At 39.8% G+C, this 18,646-nt stretch overlaps 3 protein-coding genes across 6 annotated transcripts; 2 read left to right on the plus strand and 1 right to left on the minus strand.

The window, feature by feature from the left end:
• Positions 1–576: 576 nt before the first annotated feature.
• On the plus strand, positions 577–8,742 carry FTSH6 (FTSH protease 6). Its single transcript, XM_021956775.2, has 6 exons — positions 577–1,368; positions 1,491–1,738; positions 7,128–7,420; positions 7,533–7,846; positions 7,945–8,185; positions 8,307–8,742. Exons 1-6 carry the CDS (start codon positions 767–769, stop codon positions 8,646–8,648), a joined length of 2,040 nt encoding a protein of 679 aa, XP_021812467.2. The 5' UTR covers positions 577–766; the 3' UTR covers positions 8,649–8,742.
• A 208-nt stretch (positions 8,743–8,950) lies between these two features.
• LOC148296098 (Pentatricopeptide repeat (PPR) superfamily protein) lies at positions 8,951–10,608 on the plus strand. The gene has a single exon (XM_088250831.1). It carries the CDS (start codon positions 8,951–8,953, stop codon positions 10,466–10,468), a length of 1,518 nt encoding a protein of 505 aa, XP_088106957.1. The 3' UTR covers positions 10,469–10,608.
• A 139-nt stretch (positions 10,609–10,747) lies between these two features.
• On the minus strand, positions 10,748–18,363 carry LOC110755544 (amino acid transporter AVT1I-like). 4 transcript variants are annotated; one of them, XM_088250833.1, is made up of 5 exons: positions 17,301–18,363; positions 15,220–15,360; positions 13,347–14,973; positions 11,534–12,141; positions 10,748–11,429 (listed from the first exon to the last, which is right to left on the minus strand). In XM_088250833.1, the coding sequence occupies exons 3-5, from the start codon at positions 13,477–13,479 to the stop codon at positions 10,914–10,916; spliced, it is 1,257 nt and encodes a 418-aa protein (XP_088106959.1). In that variant the 5' UTR covers positions 13,480–14,973; positions 15,220–15,360; positions 17,301–18,363; the 3' UTR covers positions 10,748–10,913. The 4 variants fall into 4 exon arrangements, with proteins under 4 accessions (XP_088106959.1, XP_088106960.1, XP_088106958.1 ...); XM_088250834.1 differs by lacking the exon at positions 15,220–15,360; XM_088250832.1 differs by having other exon boundaries at positions 13,347–15,360.
• Between the last annotated feature and the right edge of the window lie 283 nt (positions 18,364–18,646).

The following is an 18,646-nucleotide window of genomic DNA, read 5'->3' on the forward strand; positions in this document are numbered from 1 at the left end:
TTGGAACGGTTTTTAAGATTTGGATTATATAGAGGCTTTGTCACCAGTTTGAATTCAAAATGATAGGTAGTTATCAACGGTTATTGGTGAATTGTTAACCGGTATGTGTAATTATCTATTTCAAAATACAATTTGGTTTTTCTTAAATTACTTTTAAACACACAAAATCCATGTCTCACTTTCATTTTTCCTTTCCTGCTAATGTTACACAAAACGATGTCACGTTGTTTGTTTTCAAAATAAAATACGTTCTTTTGGTTTTACCTTCCCACCTCCCAATTGATTAAAAAAAAAAAAAAGACAGGTCTAACTCAGTAAAAAAAGGCATTGACTTGCAGACAATAGATCTCAAGTTCGAACCTCATAGTATCTTAGTTGTTTCTTAGTTGTGTGTGTGATATGTGCTTAATTTGGACATTAACCTATGAAAATGTGCTTAATTTGGACAAACAAATGGACCACATCATTCCAAGTGTGTGGTTGAGAGAGGGAGATTAGAAGATTTCCTAGTCACCAAAATTTAAAAGACTGATTACTCATTCATGCCCATAAATCTAATAAAGTTGATATTCTAGACGATTCAGGAATGAAATGGAAAATTTGAAGGCAAAGTATCCACTCAAGAATAAGCCAAACTGAAGTTGCTGGAAGCCTCCAATGTCTCCCATATTAAACAATACTTTGACATTCCCTCCAAACCGAACCAGTTTACAGTGCACACTAAAATTGCTCATACCAGAGCTTCAACCTTTAAGCCTCTCGAAATATGTCACCTGCTCTGTCTCTGTCCGTCTCCCTCTCTCCACTCTGCAAATCTCAGGACATTTCAAAGGAAACCCACCTTCCAAAAAACCCCAATAGACAAAACCCATGTCACCGAACTCACTCATACTTCAAATTTAGTAGGAGATCGCTTTTAAACTCCACTACACTGGGCCTAGTAGAAGCTGGGGCCCTCTCTGTTTCTAAGCCTGCAAGAGCAGAGCCAGAGCCAGAGAGCCCAGTTGCATCAACTTCAAGCAGAATGTCATACTCAAGATTCTTGCAGTACTTGGATGAAGACGCTGTTAAGAAGGTGGACTTGTTTGAGAATGGAACTGTTGCAATCGCCGAGATCTTCAATCCCACATTAGATAAGATCCAAAGGGTCAAGGTTCAGTTACCTGGATTGCCACAAGAGTTGCTGAGGAAGATGAAAGAAAAGAACGTAGATTTTGCAGCTCATCCTATGGAAATCAACTGGTTGCCAGCAGTTCTAGACTTGTTGGGAAATTTTGCTTTTCCATTAATACTACTTGGAACATTGCTGTTCAGAGCTAGTTCTACAAATACACCAGGAGGCCCCAACTTGCCTTTTGGACTTGGAAGGTATAAAATCACCAAGTTTCTTATCTACAGCATAAGCTAGTTTTAAGTTTTTTATGTTTATGATTTAATACAACTGAATATTTGACATAGTTTTTGTGCTGTATATATATATGGATCAACAGGAGCAAAGCCAAATTTCAAATGGAGCCTAATACAGGGGTAACATTTGATGATGTAGCAGGGGTTGATGAAGCAAAGCAAGATTTCCAAGAGATTGTTGAATTCTTGAAAACTCCAGAGAAGTTTTCTGCTGTTGGAGCAAGAATTCCCAAAGGGGTTCTTTTAGTAGGGCCACCTGGGACTGGAAAGACACTGCTGGCCAAGGCCATAGCAGGAGAAGCAGGGGTCCCTTTCTTTTCTTTGTCAGGGTCAGAGTGTTGACTATTGTCTCAAAAGCATTGCTTTCGGTCAAAAGTAGAATATAGTATTGGCATTGACAGACAAAGTGCTGGGACTGCAGCATATGGGAGACATAATGATATATAGCATTGATGGCTTACCTTACTTGATTGGTTGGCCTTTGGCCTTTGGTTTGTTTGAAGAGCCAACTTCCTTGGCTATAAATGAGAAGCATGCAGCAGCTGAAGAATAGAGAGCAGAAGAGCTGCAGAGAGAGTAGCCGGCAGAGAGAAAGAAAAATAAAGAGTTGTTTTTCTTTTCTCTAAATTTATTCTCAATTTGTATTCTCCTTATATATTCTTGAGTGTGTGAGCTTGGGTATATTTGGGGCTTGGGTTTCTGAGTGTTAAACACTATTGTATTCTCTCATCTGATTATAGTGGAATACTCCGTCGTCTCCAAACTGGATGTAGGCATTGCCGAACCAGTATAAATCTTGGTGTTCTTGTTGGTGTTGTTTTGTGTCCATTATTTTATCTCCTGCTAGTTGTGTTTATTTTCACTCGCACTTGGTTGACGCTTCCGCACAACAAGTGGTATCAGAGCTCCAGTTTCGACTGGGGAAATTGGCGTGCTACAGTACTGTGAACAGTACCGGTTCTACAGTGCCGTGAACAGCAGCTGCGCTACAGTAGCCGTGAATAGTGATTGCTACAGTAGCCGTGAATAGTGCCGAGTGGATTTGATGGCTGGAGATAAAGATGAATCTGTGAAGGAGAAGGAGTCGGCATCATCTTCGTCGGCACCTACATCCAATAGACATCCAATCGCCACTACAAGGTTAGAGGTTGAGAAATTCAATGGCTCTAATAGTTTTGGTATGTGGCAATGTGAAGTTATGGATGTGTTGTATCAACAAGAATTGGATATAGTTCTGGAGGATAAACCAGAAGATATTGATAACAAGCAGTGGACGCGAATTAATCTTCATGCTTGTGCCACTATTCGATCATTCCTTGATAAAGAGTTGAAATACCCATATATGAAGGAAACTTCTGCTAAGGAGTTTTGGACGAAATTGGAGGAGAAGTATATGACCAAGAGTGCAGAAAATCGGCTCTTCTTGAAGAAGCGACTCTTCCGATTTCAGTATCGTCCAGGTATTTCTATGCATGAACACCTCAATGATTATAATAAAATACTTGCTGATTTAGCAAACCTTGATGTGAAAATTCCTGACGAGGATAAGGCACTATGTTTGTTAAATTCATTGCCTGATGATTATGATCATTTGACAACTACTTTGTTGTATGGAAAATCCGAGGTGAAACTTGAGGAGGTGTCTGCGGCATTGGTGAATCATGAGTGTCGTAAAAGGGATCAGAAGACTCACAATTCACAAACCGAGGCACTTGTTGCAAGGGGTCGAACAGAGGAAAGAAAATCTGGGAAGTGGGGAAAATCTCGTTCAAAGTCGCGAGGGAAGTTTCCTGCTAAAGATGAATGTGCCTTTTGTCGCCAAAAGGGTCATTGGAAGAAAGACTGCCCCAAATTGAAGAACAAAGAGAAGGAGAAAGCAAGTTCTGAAGCAAATGTTGCAAAATCTGGAGATGATGATTTCGAGTTTGCTTTGGCTAGTTCATCTGCTGATGGTCACTCCGAGGAGTGGATTTTGGATTCAGGTTGCACTTATCATATGTGTCCCATTCGGGAATGGTTTTCTAGCTTCGAGGAGCTGGATGGTGGAGTTGTTTTGATGGGCAATAATAATGCCTGCAAAACACAAGGGATAGGCAAAATCTGTTTGAAGATGCATGATGGAACAGTCAGAGAATTGAGTGATGTTCGGTATGTACCGGATATGAAGAAGAATCTCATCTCATTGGGTGCTTTGGAATCCAAGGGTCTCAAGATCACCATGGAGGGTGGAGTTCTTAAAGCTGTGTACGGGGCACTGGTGGTGATGAAAGGTACAAGACGAAATAACTTGTATTTCTTGCAGGGGAGTACAGTTATTGGTAGAGCAGCTGTCACCGAAGCTACTGACGCATATAGCACAGACACCACGAGGTTATGGCATATGCGTCTTGGGCATGTTGGGGAAAAAGCGTTGCAAGGATTGGTGAAGCAAGGCTTATTGAAAGGTGCAAAGGCATGCAAATTGGAATTCTGTGAACACTGTGTGTTGGGTAAGCAAAGTAGAGTAAAATTTGGCACTGCTATTCACAACACTAAAGGCATTCTTGATTATGTTCACACTGATGTTTGGGGACCTTCCAAGAATGCATCTTGGGGAGGTAGCCATTATTTTGTCTCCTTTGTTGATGACTTCTCTAGAAGAATATGGGTGTACACCATGAAGCGTAAAGATGAAGTCTTAAAGATATTCCTGAAGTGGAAAAAGATGATTGAAATGCAAAGCGGTCGAAAGATCAAGACTCTCAGATCAGACAATGGTGGTGAATATAAGTCTGATCCTTTCTTGAAAGTTTGTCAAGATGAGGGTATTGTGAGGCACTTCACGGTTAGGGAGACACCGCAACAGAATGGGGTGGCGGAGCGCATGAACCGTACTTTGCTTGAGAAAGTCCGGTGTATGTTGTCTAATGCTGGCTTAGGCATGGCGTTTTGGGCTGAGGCGATTACTTATGCAAGCCATCTCATTAATCGATTGCCTGCTGCTGCAAACGAGGGCAAAACGCCCATTAAGGTATGGTCTGGTAAACCTTGTACTGATTACAAGTATTTACACATATTTGGTTGTTATGCTTACTATCATGTCAGGGAAAGCAAGTTGGATCCAAGAGCAAAGAAAGCTCTATTTATGGGCTTTAGCACTGGCGTGAAGGGATACCGACTCTGGTGTCCAGATGAGAAGAAATTTGTTGTAAGCAGAGATGTGACTTTTGATGAGGCTGCTATGGTTAATCAGAACAAGCATGAAGTTGAAATTGAAGCAACCAAGACCATGAGTAGTTCAAAGCAGGTGGAGTTACTGAAGACTCCAGTTGTTCCAGTAAGGTCTGATGTAACAGACACTAGTCCTACAGTTAATTCTGATGATGAGGACGAGGATGATGAAGAGGAGGCACCTACCCAAGAGCCTCCACAGCAACAAGATTTTATTGCAATCAGAAGACAGAGAAGGGAAATTCGAAAGCCTGCTCGGTTTACTGATATTGTGGCATATGCACTTCCCGTTATTGAAGATGATATTCCATCCGCCTACAAAGAAGCTGTCAGAAGTCCAGAAAGCGTGGAGTGGAAGAAATCTATGGATGAGGAGATGAAATCTCTTCATAAAAATGAGACTTGGAAGCTGGTTCAGTTACCAAAGGGGAAGAAAGCAATTGGGTGCAAATGGGTGTATGCCAAGAAGATGGAATCTTTGGGAAAAGACAATGTAAGATTCAAAGCCAGATTGGTAGCTAAAGGCTACGCTCAGAAGGAAGGCATTGACTACAATGAGGTATTTTCTCCTGTAGTAAAACATTCTTCTATTCGTATTTTGTTGGCTTTGGTTGTGCAGTTTGACCTCGAGTTAGCTCAACTTGATGTCAAGACGGCGTTCTTACATGGTGATTTGGAGGAAGAGATTTATATGTCTCAGCCAGAAGGTTTTAAGGTTGCTGGCAAGGAAAATTGGGTTTGCAAATTGCAAAAATCATTGTATGGCTTGAAGCAGTCTCCAAGACAATGGTACAAGCGATTTGATAGGTTTATGATCGGGCATGAGTACACAAGAAGTCATTATGACCATTGTGTATACTTTCGCAAGCTACAAGATGGATCCTTCATTTATCTGCTTTTATATGTTGATGATATGTTGATAGCATGTAAAAGCAAAGTGGAGATTGAATGGTTGAAGACTCAACTGAGTAATGAATTTGAGATGAAGGACTTGGGAGAAGCTCGGAAGATACTGGGTATGGAAATTGAAAGAGATAGAACGAAGGGCAAGATTAGTCTGTGTCAGAAGCAGTATTTGAAGAAGGTACTACAACGTTTCGGGATGAATGAAAATTCAAAACCGGTTAGTACACCTCTTGCCCCTCATTTCAAACTTAGTGCTTCTATGTCTCCTAATACTGATGAGGAGAGTCATTACATGGCTCAAATTCCATATGCAAGTGCTGTTGGTAGTTTGATGTATGCTATGGTGTGTACTAGGCCTGATATTTCACAAGCTGTTAGTATTGTCAGTAGATATATGCATAATCCAGGAAAAGGACATTGGCAGGCTGTGAAATGGATTCTACGGTATATTCTGGGTACTGTGGATGTTGGTTTATTGTTTCAGCAGGATAAAGTTAATGGTCAATGTGTTGTTGGATATGTAGATTCTGATTACGCAGGTGATTTGGACAAGCGTAGGTCCACTACAGGTTTTGTATTCACTATTGCTGGAGGTCCAGTGAGTTGGAGGTCGATTCTGCAATCTACTGTTGCTTTGTCGACTACTGAGGCTGAATACATGGCGGTAACAGAAGCTATAAAGGAAGCCATCTGGCTTCAAGGGTTGCTTGATGACTTAGGGGTTCAACAGGACCATGTGGATGTTTATTGCGACAGTCAGAGTGCTATTTATTTAGCAAAGAATCAAGTTCATCATGCACGTACGAAACACATTGACGTAAGGTTCCATTTTGTTCGTGAGATTATTGAAGAGGGAGATATTCTTCTTGAGAAGATTGGAACCACCAACAATCCTGCAGATATGTTGACGAAACCAGTTTCGTTGCTCAAGTTTAAGCATTGCTTAGACTTGATTGGAATTTGTAAAATTTGTTGATTGCCCCGTGGGGGATTGGGAGACGACAATTGGGAGTTCTACTTTGATAGTTTGAGCCAAGGTGGAGATTGTTGACTATTGTCTCAAAAGCAAAGTTGCTTTCGGTCAAAAGTAGAATATAGTATTGGCATTGGCAGACAAAGTGCTGGGACTGCAGCATATGGGAGACATAATGATATATAGCATTGATGGCTTACCTTACTTGATTGGTTGGCCTTTGGCCTTTGGTTTGTTTGAAGAGCCAACTTCCTTGGCTATAAATGAGAAGCATGCAGCAGCTGAAGTATAGAGAGCAGAAGAGCTGCAGAGAGAGTAGCCGGCAGAGAGAAAGAAAAATAAAGAGTTGTTTTTCTTTTCTCTAAATTTATTCTCAATTTGTATTCTCCTTATATATTCTTGAGTGTGTGAGCTTGGGTATATTTGGGGCTTGGGTTTCTGAGTGTTAAACACTATTGTATTCTCTCATCTGATTATAGTGGAATACTCCGTCGTCTCCAAACTGGATGTAGGCATTGCCGAACCAGTATAAATCTTGGTGTTCTTGTTGGTGTTGTTTTGTGTCCATTATTTTATCTCCTGCTAGTTGTGTTTATTTTCACTCGCACTTGGTTGACGCTTCCGCACAACACAGAGTTCATAGAGATGTTTGTAGGAGTAGGAGCTTCTAGAGTGAGGGATTTATTCAACAAGGCTAAAGCCAATTCCCCATGCTTGGTTTTCATTGATGAGATAGATGCTGTAGGGAGGCAGAGAGGAACAGGAATTGGTGGGGGAAATGATGAGAGAGAGCAAACACTCAATCAGTTGCTTACTGAAATGGATGGGTTTAGTGGGAACAGCGGAGTGATTGTTATTGCTGCTACTAACCGCCCTGAAATTCTCGATTCTGCTTTGCTTAGGCCTGGCAGATTTGACAGACAAGTAAGCTAGCTGCTGTTTGTTTTCCAAGCTCTGCAAAAAAAAATTTGAGTCTTTAGGCCATCATTTGATATTCAAAGTTCATGCATTTTTTTGTTTGTTATTTCTTGGGCAGGTCACTGTTGGGCTACCAGATATAAGGGGAAGAGAAGAGATATTAAAGGTGCATAGCAAGAACAAGAGGCTTGACAAGGATGTTTCTCTTAGTGTTATTGCCATGAGAACTCCTGGTTTCAGTGGTGCAGACCTTGCAAACCTCATGAATGAAGCTGCCATCCTTGCTGGTAGGAGAGGCAAAAACAAGATAACAATGAAGGAAATCGATGACTCAATTGATCGGATTGTGGCTGGGATGGAGGGGACAAAAATGACAGATGGAAAGAGCAAAGTTCTTGTGGCTTACCATGAAGTTGGCCACGCTATTTGTGCGTAAGTGAAAACATATATTCTTCATATACAAGAACTATTTCTTTTGTTCTTCCTAAGACTTTTGAGCTAAAATGTTCTACATTCTTTGTCAATTGCAGGACACTGACCCCAGGCTATGATCCAGTGCAGAAGGTCTCTCTTATTCCCCGTGGCCAAGCTCGTGGCCTTACATGGTTCATACCGGATGAAGATCCTTCTCTTATTTCTAAGCAACAACTGTGTGCTAGAATAGTTGGAGGGTTAGGAGGTAGGGCATCAGAGGAAGTGATTTTTGGGGAGCCAGAAATAACAACTGGTGCAGCGGGAGACTTGCAACAAATCACACAGATAGCAAGACGGGTACATAATTTACATTCAAACACCTCAAACATACTTTTATTAATGGAATTTTAATTGTCAAGAAACTAACAACCAAAATCCATCCTTATATACCAAATTAACTAGATTGCTATATTTACAGATGGTAACAATGTTTGGCATGTCTGAGATTGGACCGTGGGCATTGACAGACCCCGCAACGCAAAGCAGCGATGTAGTGCTGAGATTGCTAGCAAGAAACAGCATGTCTGAAAAGCTCGCTGAAGACATTGATTTGTCAGTGAGACATATAATTGAGAGTGCATATGAAATGGCAAAGAACCATGTGAGGAACAACAGGGAGGCCATGGATAAATTAGTAGAAGTGCTTTTAGAAAAGGAGATCCTCACAGGAGATGAATTCAGAGCAATTCTGTCTGAATTTACTGATATTTCTGTGGCGAAGTTAGATAGGAAATCTGTACGGGAGATGATTGAAGCCTAGGCATACATATATAGAATGCCACAAAATATGTACAAACGTTTTGTTGTCGCATACAGGTAGAAGAGATATGATATCTAGCATTCTAGCTAGACAATATAGGAGCCTGCATCTGCATATATTAAAGCTTAGATCAATGGCTAAAAATCATTGGCTCTAATTCTTTTTTTATATGTACCAGCCAAAAGCACTTATGTGACCATTTTTTGACAAACGACATGTCGTCTGTTTTACTTTTGTTGTGATATGTGAGTGCGAGTGTTGCCGAGACAAGACCCAAAATCCAATCCCTTGATCCCAAATGCATGGTTCGGATTCCGATCCCAACCGCCAATAACTCTAATTCAAACTTTGGCTCCAAGAAGCAGCAATGTCTCTATCTCCTCAACCTCTGCTTCACATTCAAACAATTCTCTCAGGTTCATGCCCAAATCCAAGTCTCTGGCTTGCAAAGAGACCACTTTCTCCTAACCCAACTCATTCGCTTCTGCGCTTTGTCTCCCTCCAAAAACTTCAACTACGCTCGAACCCTTCTCGACCACTCCGAGTCTTCACCACCTTCTTCGTGGAACTTCCTCATCAGAGGCTATGCCTCGAGCGACACGCCCAGAGAGGCCATCTGGGTCTTTCGTGCAATGCTCGGCCGGGGTATTAGACCCAACCAACTTACCTTTCCTTTTCTGATCAAGTCTTGCGCTTCGGTCGCCGCCCTTAAAGAAGGGAGGCAAGTACATGTAGGCGTTGTGAAGTGCGGTTTGGACTGTGATGTGTATGTTCAGAACAACTTGGTTCATTTTTATGGGGCTTGTAAGAAGATTAAGGATGCACAGCGTGTGTTCGATGGAATGTCGGTGAGAACTGTTGTTTCGTGGAATGCGGTTCTAACTGCTTGCGTTGAGAATTTCTGGTTAGATGAAGGGATTGGGTATTTTGTAAAGATGAGGAATTGTCGGTTTGAGCCCGATGAGACTACAATGGTGGTCATGTTGAACGCGTCCTCGGAGCTTGGGAACTTGAGCTTGGGGAAATGGGTTCACTCCCAAGTAATTGGAAAGGGTTTGATTTTGAATTGTCAATTGGGTACTGCACTTGTTGACATGTATGCAAAATCTGGGGCTTTGGTTTATGCCAGGCTAGTTTTTGATAGAATGGAGTTGCGGAATGTGTGTACATGGAGTGCAATGATTCTAGGACTAGCCCAGCATGGGTTTGCCAAGGAAGCCCTTGAACTTTTCCCAAAGATGTTGAACTTCTCAGTATGCCCGAATTATGTCACTTTTCTTGGCGTCCTCTGTGCTTGTAGCCATGCTGGACAGGTGGATGATGGGTACCAATACTTTCACGATATGGAACATGTGCATGGGATTAAACCCATGATGATACACTACGGTGCCATGGTTGATATCTTAGGTCGTGCTGGCCGTCTGAACGAGGCTTATAGCTTCATCATGAGCATGCCCTTTGACCCCGACCCCATTGTATGGAGAACATTGCTTAGTGCATGCAATACGCGTGATGCTAATGACAATGAAGGGGTAGGAAATAAAGTAAGTGAGAAGTTGCTTGAATTGGAGCCAAGCAGGGGAGGGAATCTTGTGATGGTCGCAAACATGTATGCTGAAGTTGGGATGTGGGAGAAAGCGGCCAATTTGAGGAAGGTTATGAAAGAAAGACGGGTGAAGAAGACGGCAGGGGAGAGTTGCATTGAGTTAGGCGGGTCCATCCATAAATTCTTTTCTGGCTATGATTCTCGAGCTGATTATGAAGGCATCTACCAGTTACTAGATGTATTGAGCTTGCACATGGAATTGGTTAACATGTAATCAAAATCAGTTGCCATGCAACCTCTATTAATTTCAAAATTTTATTAATGGAATAGCGCAGTGCTGATTTACCAAAACATTGCTCTTATCAGTAATTTTTCTCTATGAGCTCTGTATCTATTGTTCTACCACAACTACTGTCATTTTTTCAATGTCTGTATGTCCATGCATGTCTATACCTTAAATCAAAATTGACAACACCCCTAACCAAGGTTTTCTTCGAAGGGCTCCCTGTATTATTCCCCACGCTATTTTGTGGGGATATATCTAAATAACCTATAAAGCAAAAACTCAAACAGATTAATACAAAGTGCAGCAGGTTGTAACAAGCTAAGCATTCCTTGTTTTAAAACTCACTAATCAATCACCATACACTATCCCAAAAGAAGAAAAAAAACAGAGGAAAGAACGAGAAAACTATCAACAAAGACGTCATTGGTACGACTCACAAGCTCCCTATTATTTCTACTAGAGCAGTGTAAGTGCCAAATACAATAACTGCAGCACTTAGTAGTAATATGCACCCTATAATCAACACCTCACATCCGAATCTTCGATAAGTACCTGAAAGTTTCAGGTAGCAAAAGCATGGGAATACAATTGAACCTGTCACACTCAAAAATGCTCCAACAAGTGACATGAGAGACCCGAAAAAGGGTATAGCCAAAGCTACTATTACAGTGCTGATTACTAAGGTAGTGCTGACTAATAGGCCAATGAACCTTTTATTGTAGTGACTTGGAAACTTCTTCTTGACAGCATTCACGATTGGAGTAGCCATCAAAGCATATTTGGATATTGGATTCACCAGGGTCGTGAATATGGCGACTTTTGAGCTAACGTTTCGAGTTGGGAGGTTTAAAGTTATTTGTGATTGAACCGTTGAACCAAACATTAGGTAGCCAAAAACTGCCATTGATGCATAAGTAATGGTGCATAGGATAAAGCAGAGGAGGAGGACCTGCAACAAATAAACAACAGATCAGAATTTCCAAAGCATGCTGAAGCAAAATAGTAAGAATGTCGTTTAAGAATTATGAAACTCAGGTGACATGTTTTACTTACACTGGAGAACTGATGCTTGTTTTTCATTGAAGTGTACAAGATAGGGAACACTGGATGAGCACAATAACAAAAGGCATATAAGCTAACAGCAGTAGGGATTCCATTCCAGTTAACTGGTGACCCCGCTTGATGAAATCCAATTCCATCGAAAGAACCAATCCACAGAATTGAACCAAGGATGATTGCAGAGGCTAAAACCCCACTTGCAGAGACATAAGAAAGAAGGCTCAAGTTATCTAACCAAACTGTTGGGAGAATAATAAGGGCAACAACAACTATAAAGCAATATTTTCCACCAATTCTTAAACCAGCCACTTCCAATTCCACGCCTGGAAATATGTTATGCAAGTTGTCCCCTTCCAAAATCAGTAAACCTGTTGAAATTAAGTAGAGTTCTATGTTCATGACAAATGACAACCATATCCTTCCCTTGTTCCCAAATGCACGTTCGCCGATATCCGGATAAGTTCTGATACTAGAATCCATATCCATGCATCTTTTAATTAGCAAGCCTGTATAAAAGCATGAAGCGGCGATTGCGAAAAGAAGTATCAAGCTAAACCATCCTCCTGATGATAATGCATAAGGAACTGAGAGTATCCCTACTCCTGAAAACCAAAAAACAAAGTACAACTTTGGCATTAAAACTTATATTTTGCTTGAGCTAGTACTGAAAAGCAATTTAGATGAAAATGTAACAATAGGAAATCATACAAAGATATCAAGACAGAAACAGCGCATTGAGTCAGGTTATCTAATTCTCGTCAAAGATACCAAGCAAGAACACCCAACTATAATAACAGTTTATGCCTTAATTAATTAATTATTAACCTAGCTTGTCAAAAATTGATTTGGAAAAAGAAAGAACTTGTTATGAGAAAGAAGTGGATTACCTGACAGCGCATTGAGTCCATTGAAAAAGGTTTTCAGAAAAGAGGTTGTATCTGTAGATTCATGATGAAAGTTAGACTCTACTTGTTCTACCTTATTGCTTGCAGGCTCATGTTGTCCCTCATCAAGGATAAGAGGCAAGGTCAAGGATGATTTATCTGGACACTCATCCATTGGTGAAGGGAGAGAGAGAGAGAGAGAGAGAGAGAAGTTGAACTCTTGAGCAGGAGAGTAAGAATGAGAGAGAGAGAGAAGTTGAACTCTTGAGCAGGAGAGTAAGAATGGATCCTAGGACATATATGTAAAGCTTGTGAAATTATGTGTATATATTTAGTCTTTCAAATAGTTAAAGGTGTCAACTGTGCGCCATATTTGTTTTGCCCTAATAAAGAATCATTAACACGTTCGGTGGATTCAGAGGACAGTCAATCAATACAGCTCGAAACCAAGTAGGACCAGAAAAAGTTTGTTTTCTAAAAAAGTGTACGAATTTTTGCACAGGTAGTATTTTATAGATACACAGAACATGGAAATACATATACAGGCGAAACAAAAACAAAAGAATACGACAGTATGCTGTCGACGGACAGAAACTTATCTTCAAATTTGATTAGCTAATATACGAAAATAACAAAAACAGCATGTGCTCTATATTTCTATAACTTACAACCAAAATGAAAGTTGTTATTGTAACAAAATAGACATGTGTCAAGTAGGAGGATACATGTTAAGTTAAAGTGGTGAGTAAAAATATTTTCCTATATAAAAAGCCTGCGGCCATAAATAGCACATGCTCACATGCACACAAGGAAAGGTTCCTTTTGCCTAAAAGAAAATTAGATATTCATTTAACGTGCAGAAAGGTCTATCATTTTCAAGAGTAATTATGTGGTACATCGATTGTACCGGTACAACCACTCACCATGATAGGCATGTGATGTTTTTTTAAAACAATGGGAACCGGCTGCTTTGGGTAACAGGTTAAAAGAACGTTCTGCCTTGATGCCTATATCCATGAGTTCAATTGCCATCCACAGCTCAGCACAATGAAACATAATTTAGAACACGACAGAAGAAAAATAGAACCCCAAGCCACCTGCAATTGGCGGCGCCTCCCTCAAGGACCTTAAATCTGCTAGCTTTCATTCGTGCTATCTGTCATACGATTTTCACTACCTTCATCTGTCATCTGTCTTAATTGAGTTAAAACCTCAACCTCTAAGGATTCCATTACCATAGTTATTAATGAATATGTAACTACTTTTCTCATCAGTCGGTTACTCCAAAAAAAAGGTTTTACAGAGGAACTGTTTTTCTTTTTTCAATTTTCTTGACAGGTCTTTTGTTGCAGTAGAGTAATTGCATCCTTCAATCCTTCCAATTAATACCAAACAACTCAGGCAATATGCACTCAATACATTGTTCAAGCTGTAGCCTAAGAGCTGAGACACTGTTGAATTTGAGCTATTATACAAAAATAAGATAATGACAGAGCATAATACCCTGTTGATCAGAGCCTTGTTCGACTGCTGGTGGCGGAGGACGTAGGTGAGGTCAGCTTCGGCCTAGGCTTTTGAACTGACACTTTTTCGCCTTCGAAGCACCGCTGTCTCTCTATCTCCTCTCCGATGGCTGTTGCATCTCGGTGTCGGCAGAGATGAGACCCCCAGATTCTGATCTGGGGACATAGATGAAGCTTGGATTTCTGAGAGAGAAATCGCAGAGATGAGATGAAGTAGCTCCGGTGCACGCGAGGGGTTATTCTTTGTTTTCTCTCCTTAAGAAAAATGGCTAAACAAGTTATCAGGTCATTCAATCTCAGCCCTTGATTTTTAAAATAAAATATGAACCATTGGATGAGTGATTGTACCGGTACAATCGATGTACCACAGAATTTTCGCATTTGGCATTTTCAAACACATAATCCTATTTAGCCACGGAGGTCTCATCACTGTTCACGTGCATCCGATTTAAGAAGAGTCCAATACAATTTGAACACTAGCATAAAAAAAACAATGAAGTGTGGGGCCATCCATGCCCGTGAATTCCAGAAAGATAGGTTCAGGAACCCCAATGCAAAGAAAATGTTGTTTAAGTAGAAGACATTGAAAAAAAAGCCAAATTAACAATATAAATGTGTCAGATATAAGACAGATTCTAGCAATAGACAGCAGCCCGGGTAGGACAGCGCGTCCTTCCAGCGGGCCAAGTTTGTCCTGGCAAGTCGTGGGTCCCACGAGATTGAGCTGGCCCTCAGACAAACCAGTTCTTACAATAACTTGAGTTTGCTGATATCAGCGATGACGTTAGCAATAAAAAAATATTAAAAAATATTAAACATTTCAGAATTTTTTAAAAATAAATACTTAGTCATATTTTTCACTTCTCACACCAAAACTGTATACAAATTCCTCACCTCATATCTCATGTGAATAGTAATTGCTATTGTAATAGGTGGAAACACAACAAGCCTTTTGTGAGAACTGCCACTATTTACGTAAATAGTAATAGCCCTTGTCTCCCCTTGCTCTAACAAGCTTCTTGAGCCACTGAAAAAGAAGAAGGCAGGTTGAGAGAAGATACCTGATAAGGCATTGAGTCCGTTAAAACAAGTCATGCAAAATGAGGTGCTTATTTGATGACCACAAACAGATAAAGATAGAACGAGAGAGGAGAGGTTGCCTATGTTGATGGGCTAAATGATTTGATTTCGCAGGTGTTAAACGTTGAATCAACAAAAGGAGGAAAACGTGATGAAAACAGCTAAAGGGATAAATGATAGTGTCGTTTCGAACATTTTTTGGCTGAGGTGTCTGTGACTTGATCTACTTGCATGGTCATGGCTCCGGTGAATCAGTCTCACACCCATCCCCACATTCCCCCATTCTCCCATTCTTTTGGAGGAAACTGAAAAGCCCCGCATCACATGTTGTATCCTGATGTAAGACCATTTCATTCAATTATTAGTTATGCAACAGAAACATATATAATATGTGTTCGGTTTTTTTGTTCTTCTTGTTTTTGGTACAAACAGATCCAGGTGAGCTTATTATGCTGGTATCGATTGTTTTGGCTTCTCCTATATTAATAGGATAATATTAATGTTGATTTTTCTATTCCTATTTAATATTGATTTTCATGTTACCAGAGCCTAGGGCTGTGCAGGATCCAAACCAATCCGCTAAAACCGACCAATCCAACCCAATCCAATCCAATTTTTATTGGTTTCGACAACATCGGCGGATTGGATTGGATCAGAAAATTGAAAATCCAATTGGATCGGTTTGGATGGCGGATGAAGATTTCAAAATCCAACTAAAACCGAACCAATCCAATATATATGCATTTATATATATATATTAGTCATATTGTAAAATATATAAATATATTTGTATTTCCCATACGCAACATGGTCAGAAACCCATATATATTACCCATACTCAGCATGCTCAACAACATGGTCAGAAACCCCATATTTGTATTTCCCATACGCAACACAACATGCTCAATGCTCACAAACTCCCATATATTGCTAATATATTAGATATAGTAGCTATCATGCTTGCTTTACTTACCAAGGGTCCACGAGTTTTAGTATATTGTTAGCAAGCTCAGAAGAATTCCCACACACCCTTTATCAGCATATTTGGTAAGTGTTTATTATTTTTGGGTTCAAGAACTCAGTGATTCATCATTCAAGCATAATATTAACAGAGTTTTATGAAACAGATGACAACTTCAACTTCCATGAAAAACCAAACTGGAAATACAAGTCAACCACCAACTGATGCGCCTTCAACTACTAATGTTATTGATGCTGTCAAACTTACAAATGTTGAAGTGTTGCCACAAGAAACAAAACCCAGTGATTCTACTCCCATTGAAGGTAAGAGAAAACCTTCTAGACCTCCTTCAGTTGTTTGGGAACACTTTATTAAATTGCAAGATGATCCAAAAAATCCTCAAGCAAAATGTAAGTATTGCAGTAAAATATATGCATGTGGTAGCAAGAAAAATGGGACATCAAACTTGTTGAGTCATTTGGCAAATCAATGTAAGGAGTATCCTGGCCGAGATAATAAGAAGCAAAAAACTTTGTCTTTCCAACCAAAGAAAGGGGAGGAAGAAGGCAAACTCATTGCTACAAGTTATAGTCCAGACGCATGTAGGGTAAATATTCTTGAGATCACAGATGATATTGAAGACATTGAATCAGGTAAATATTATTTCAAGATAACTTTCATATTTTAAATTAATTAGTATTGGTTTTATTATATTTATCTTAATATGATATTTTCTTCTTTGTAGAAATTTTGGGTCCTACATCAAAACTTACATTGAATGAAAATTGATGTGGATGATTGCATTCTCTCTAACATGGAAGGATTGATGGACTTGGAAGCCTAAAAGAGTTCTCTGAGTGTTTTGGTTAACCTTAGTTTTTTTATAAAAAAAAATTAAAGAATGGATGTAGTTCTTAATGTAATGTTGTTTTTTTATTTCATGTTGTATCTTCGGATTGAATTTTGAATTATATGTAATGAAAAACTAAAGTTCTTTTGCAATGATTATATTTTCATACAAACCGATCATCCAATCCAACCCAATCCAATGTACATTGGATTGGATTGGATTGGATCCTAACATCTGATCATATTGGATTGGATTGTAAAATCTGTAATCCAATAAAAAATTGAATTGGATTGGATTGTTAAGAAACCATTGGTTTCGACCCGATGCTCAGCCCTACCAGAGCCTGCCTTGGCCCGGGGCCCAAAGCTGAGAGGGGCCTTTTTTTATTTTTTAGCCTATATATATGTGTATATAAAAAACAAAATAATAATAAAAGAAATAAAAAGGAAAAGCCAAACCGTACCACCAAAGAGGAAGCCAAATCAATTTTCAATCACTTTCAATATTCTCAAGAGGAATGCTATTCACACTCGCTCAAAAGCGAGTCTCAAAGGACTTGCTATACACGTGTACACGTTCTCATCCCTTTAAAAAAAAATTAATAATTTCTCTTTCTTCTCTCGGTTGCCTCCCTCTCTCTCTCTCTCCCTTTATGTTTTTAATTAGTTTCTCTCTCTCTCTCCCTCTTTTCTTCTCTCCGCCTGTCTCCATCTCTCTTCTTCTTTTTTTTTTTTTCCATCGCTCTCCCTCTTCTTCTCTCCGTTGCCTTCCTCCTGCTTCTTCTCTCTCTCCCTCTTTTCTTCTCTCCGCCTGTCTCCATCTCTCTCTTCTTCTTTTTTTCTTCCATCGCTCTCCCTCTCTTCTCTCCTCCTCCTGCTTCTTCTACTTCTTTTTTCTTTTTCCCCGTCTCCGTCTTCTTCTCTGTGTCTTCTCCATCGATGGGTTGTAAAAACCCAAACTTTTTGTGAACAAAAACCCCAAGCTTTAAAAACCCAAACTTCTTCTTCTCTGTGTCTGTCTCCATCGATGGGTTGTAAACACCCAAACTTTTTGTGAACAAAAACCCCAAGCTTTAAAAACCCAAACTTCTTCCTCTCTGTGTCTGTCTTCCCCCAAATCACAGTTCTCTCCCTCAGATTTCTTAACTTTTTTCTCCTTTTTTGTGTTCATTTTGATGGGTAATGATTAAATCAGCAGGAGAGAAACACAGCAATTGTGGGTATCAGAAACACAAAAACTAAATCTGCAGCGTCATAGAGAAAAGGAGAGAAACACAGAAATTTTTTTGGAAAAACGAAGGGAAAAAACAAGACAAATAGGAAGAAGGACAGAGAAAAGGAAGACAATAACTCGCGGAGAAAATAAAATAACTAGCCTAGATTGATTTGTGTTTAGTTGTTGTCTGGGCTTAGCCCCGTTTGTTAAGAAGTAGAAGCAGGAGGAAGGCAACGGAGAGAAGAAGAGGGAGAGCAATGGAAAAAAAGAAGAAGAAGAGAGATGGAGACAGGCGGAGAGAAGAAAAGAGGGAGAGAGAGAGAGAGAAACTAATTAAAAACATAAAGGGAGAGAGAGAGAGGGAGGCAACCGAGAGAAGAAAGAGAATTTTTTTTTTTTTTTTTAAAGGGATGAGAACGTGTACACGTGTATAGCAAGTCCTTTGAGACTCGCTTTTGAGCGAGTCTGAATAGCATTTTGCTGTTGTTGGCGTGCCTACATTCCTCTTCCCATTCCCTGCCACTTAAACTTTTGTTACTTTTAATACTTGTAATATTATATTTTTATGTTGTTTTCAAAGCCCCGCACACTAAA

The sequence above is a fragment of the Prunus avium genome, chromosome 3 (genome assembly GCF_965620075.1).
Source record: "Prunus avium chromosome 3, drPruAviu1.hap1.1, whole genome shotgun sequence".
Taxonomy (NCBI): domain Eukaryota; kingdom Viridiplantae; phylum Streptophyta; class Magnoliopsida; order Rosales; family Rosaceae; genus Prunus; species Prunus avium.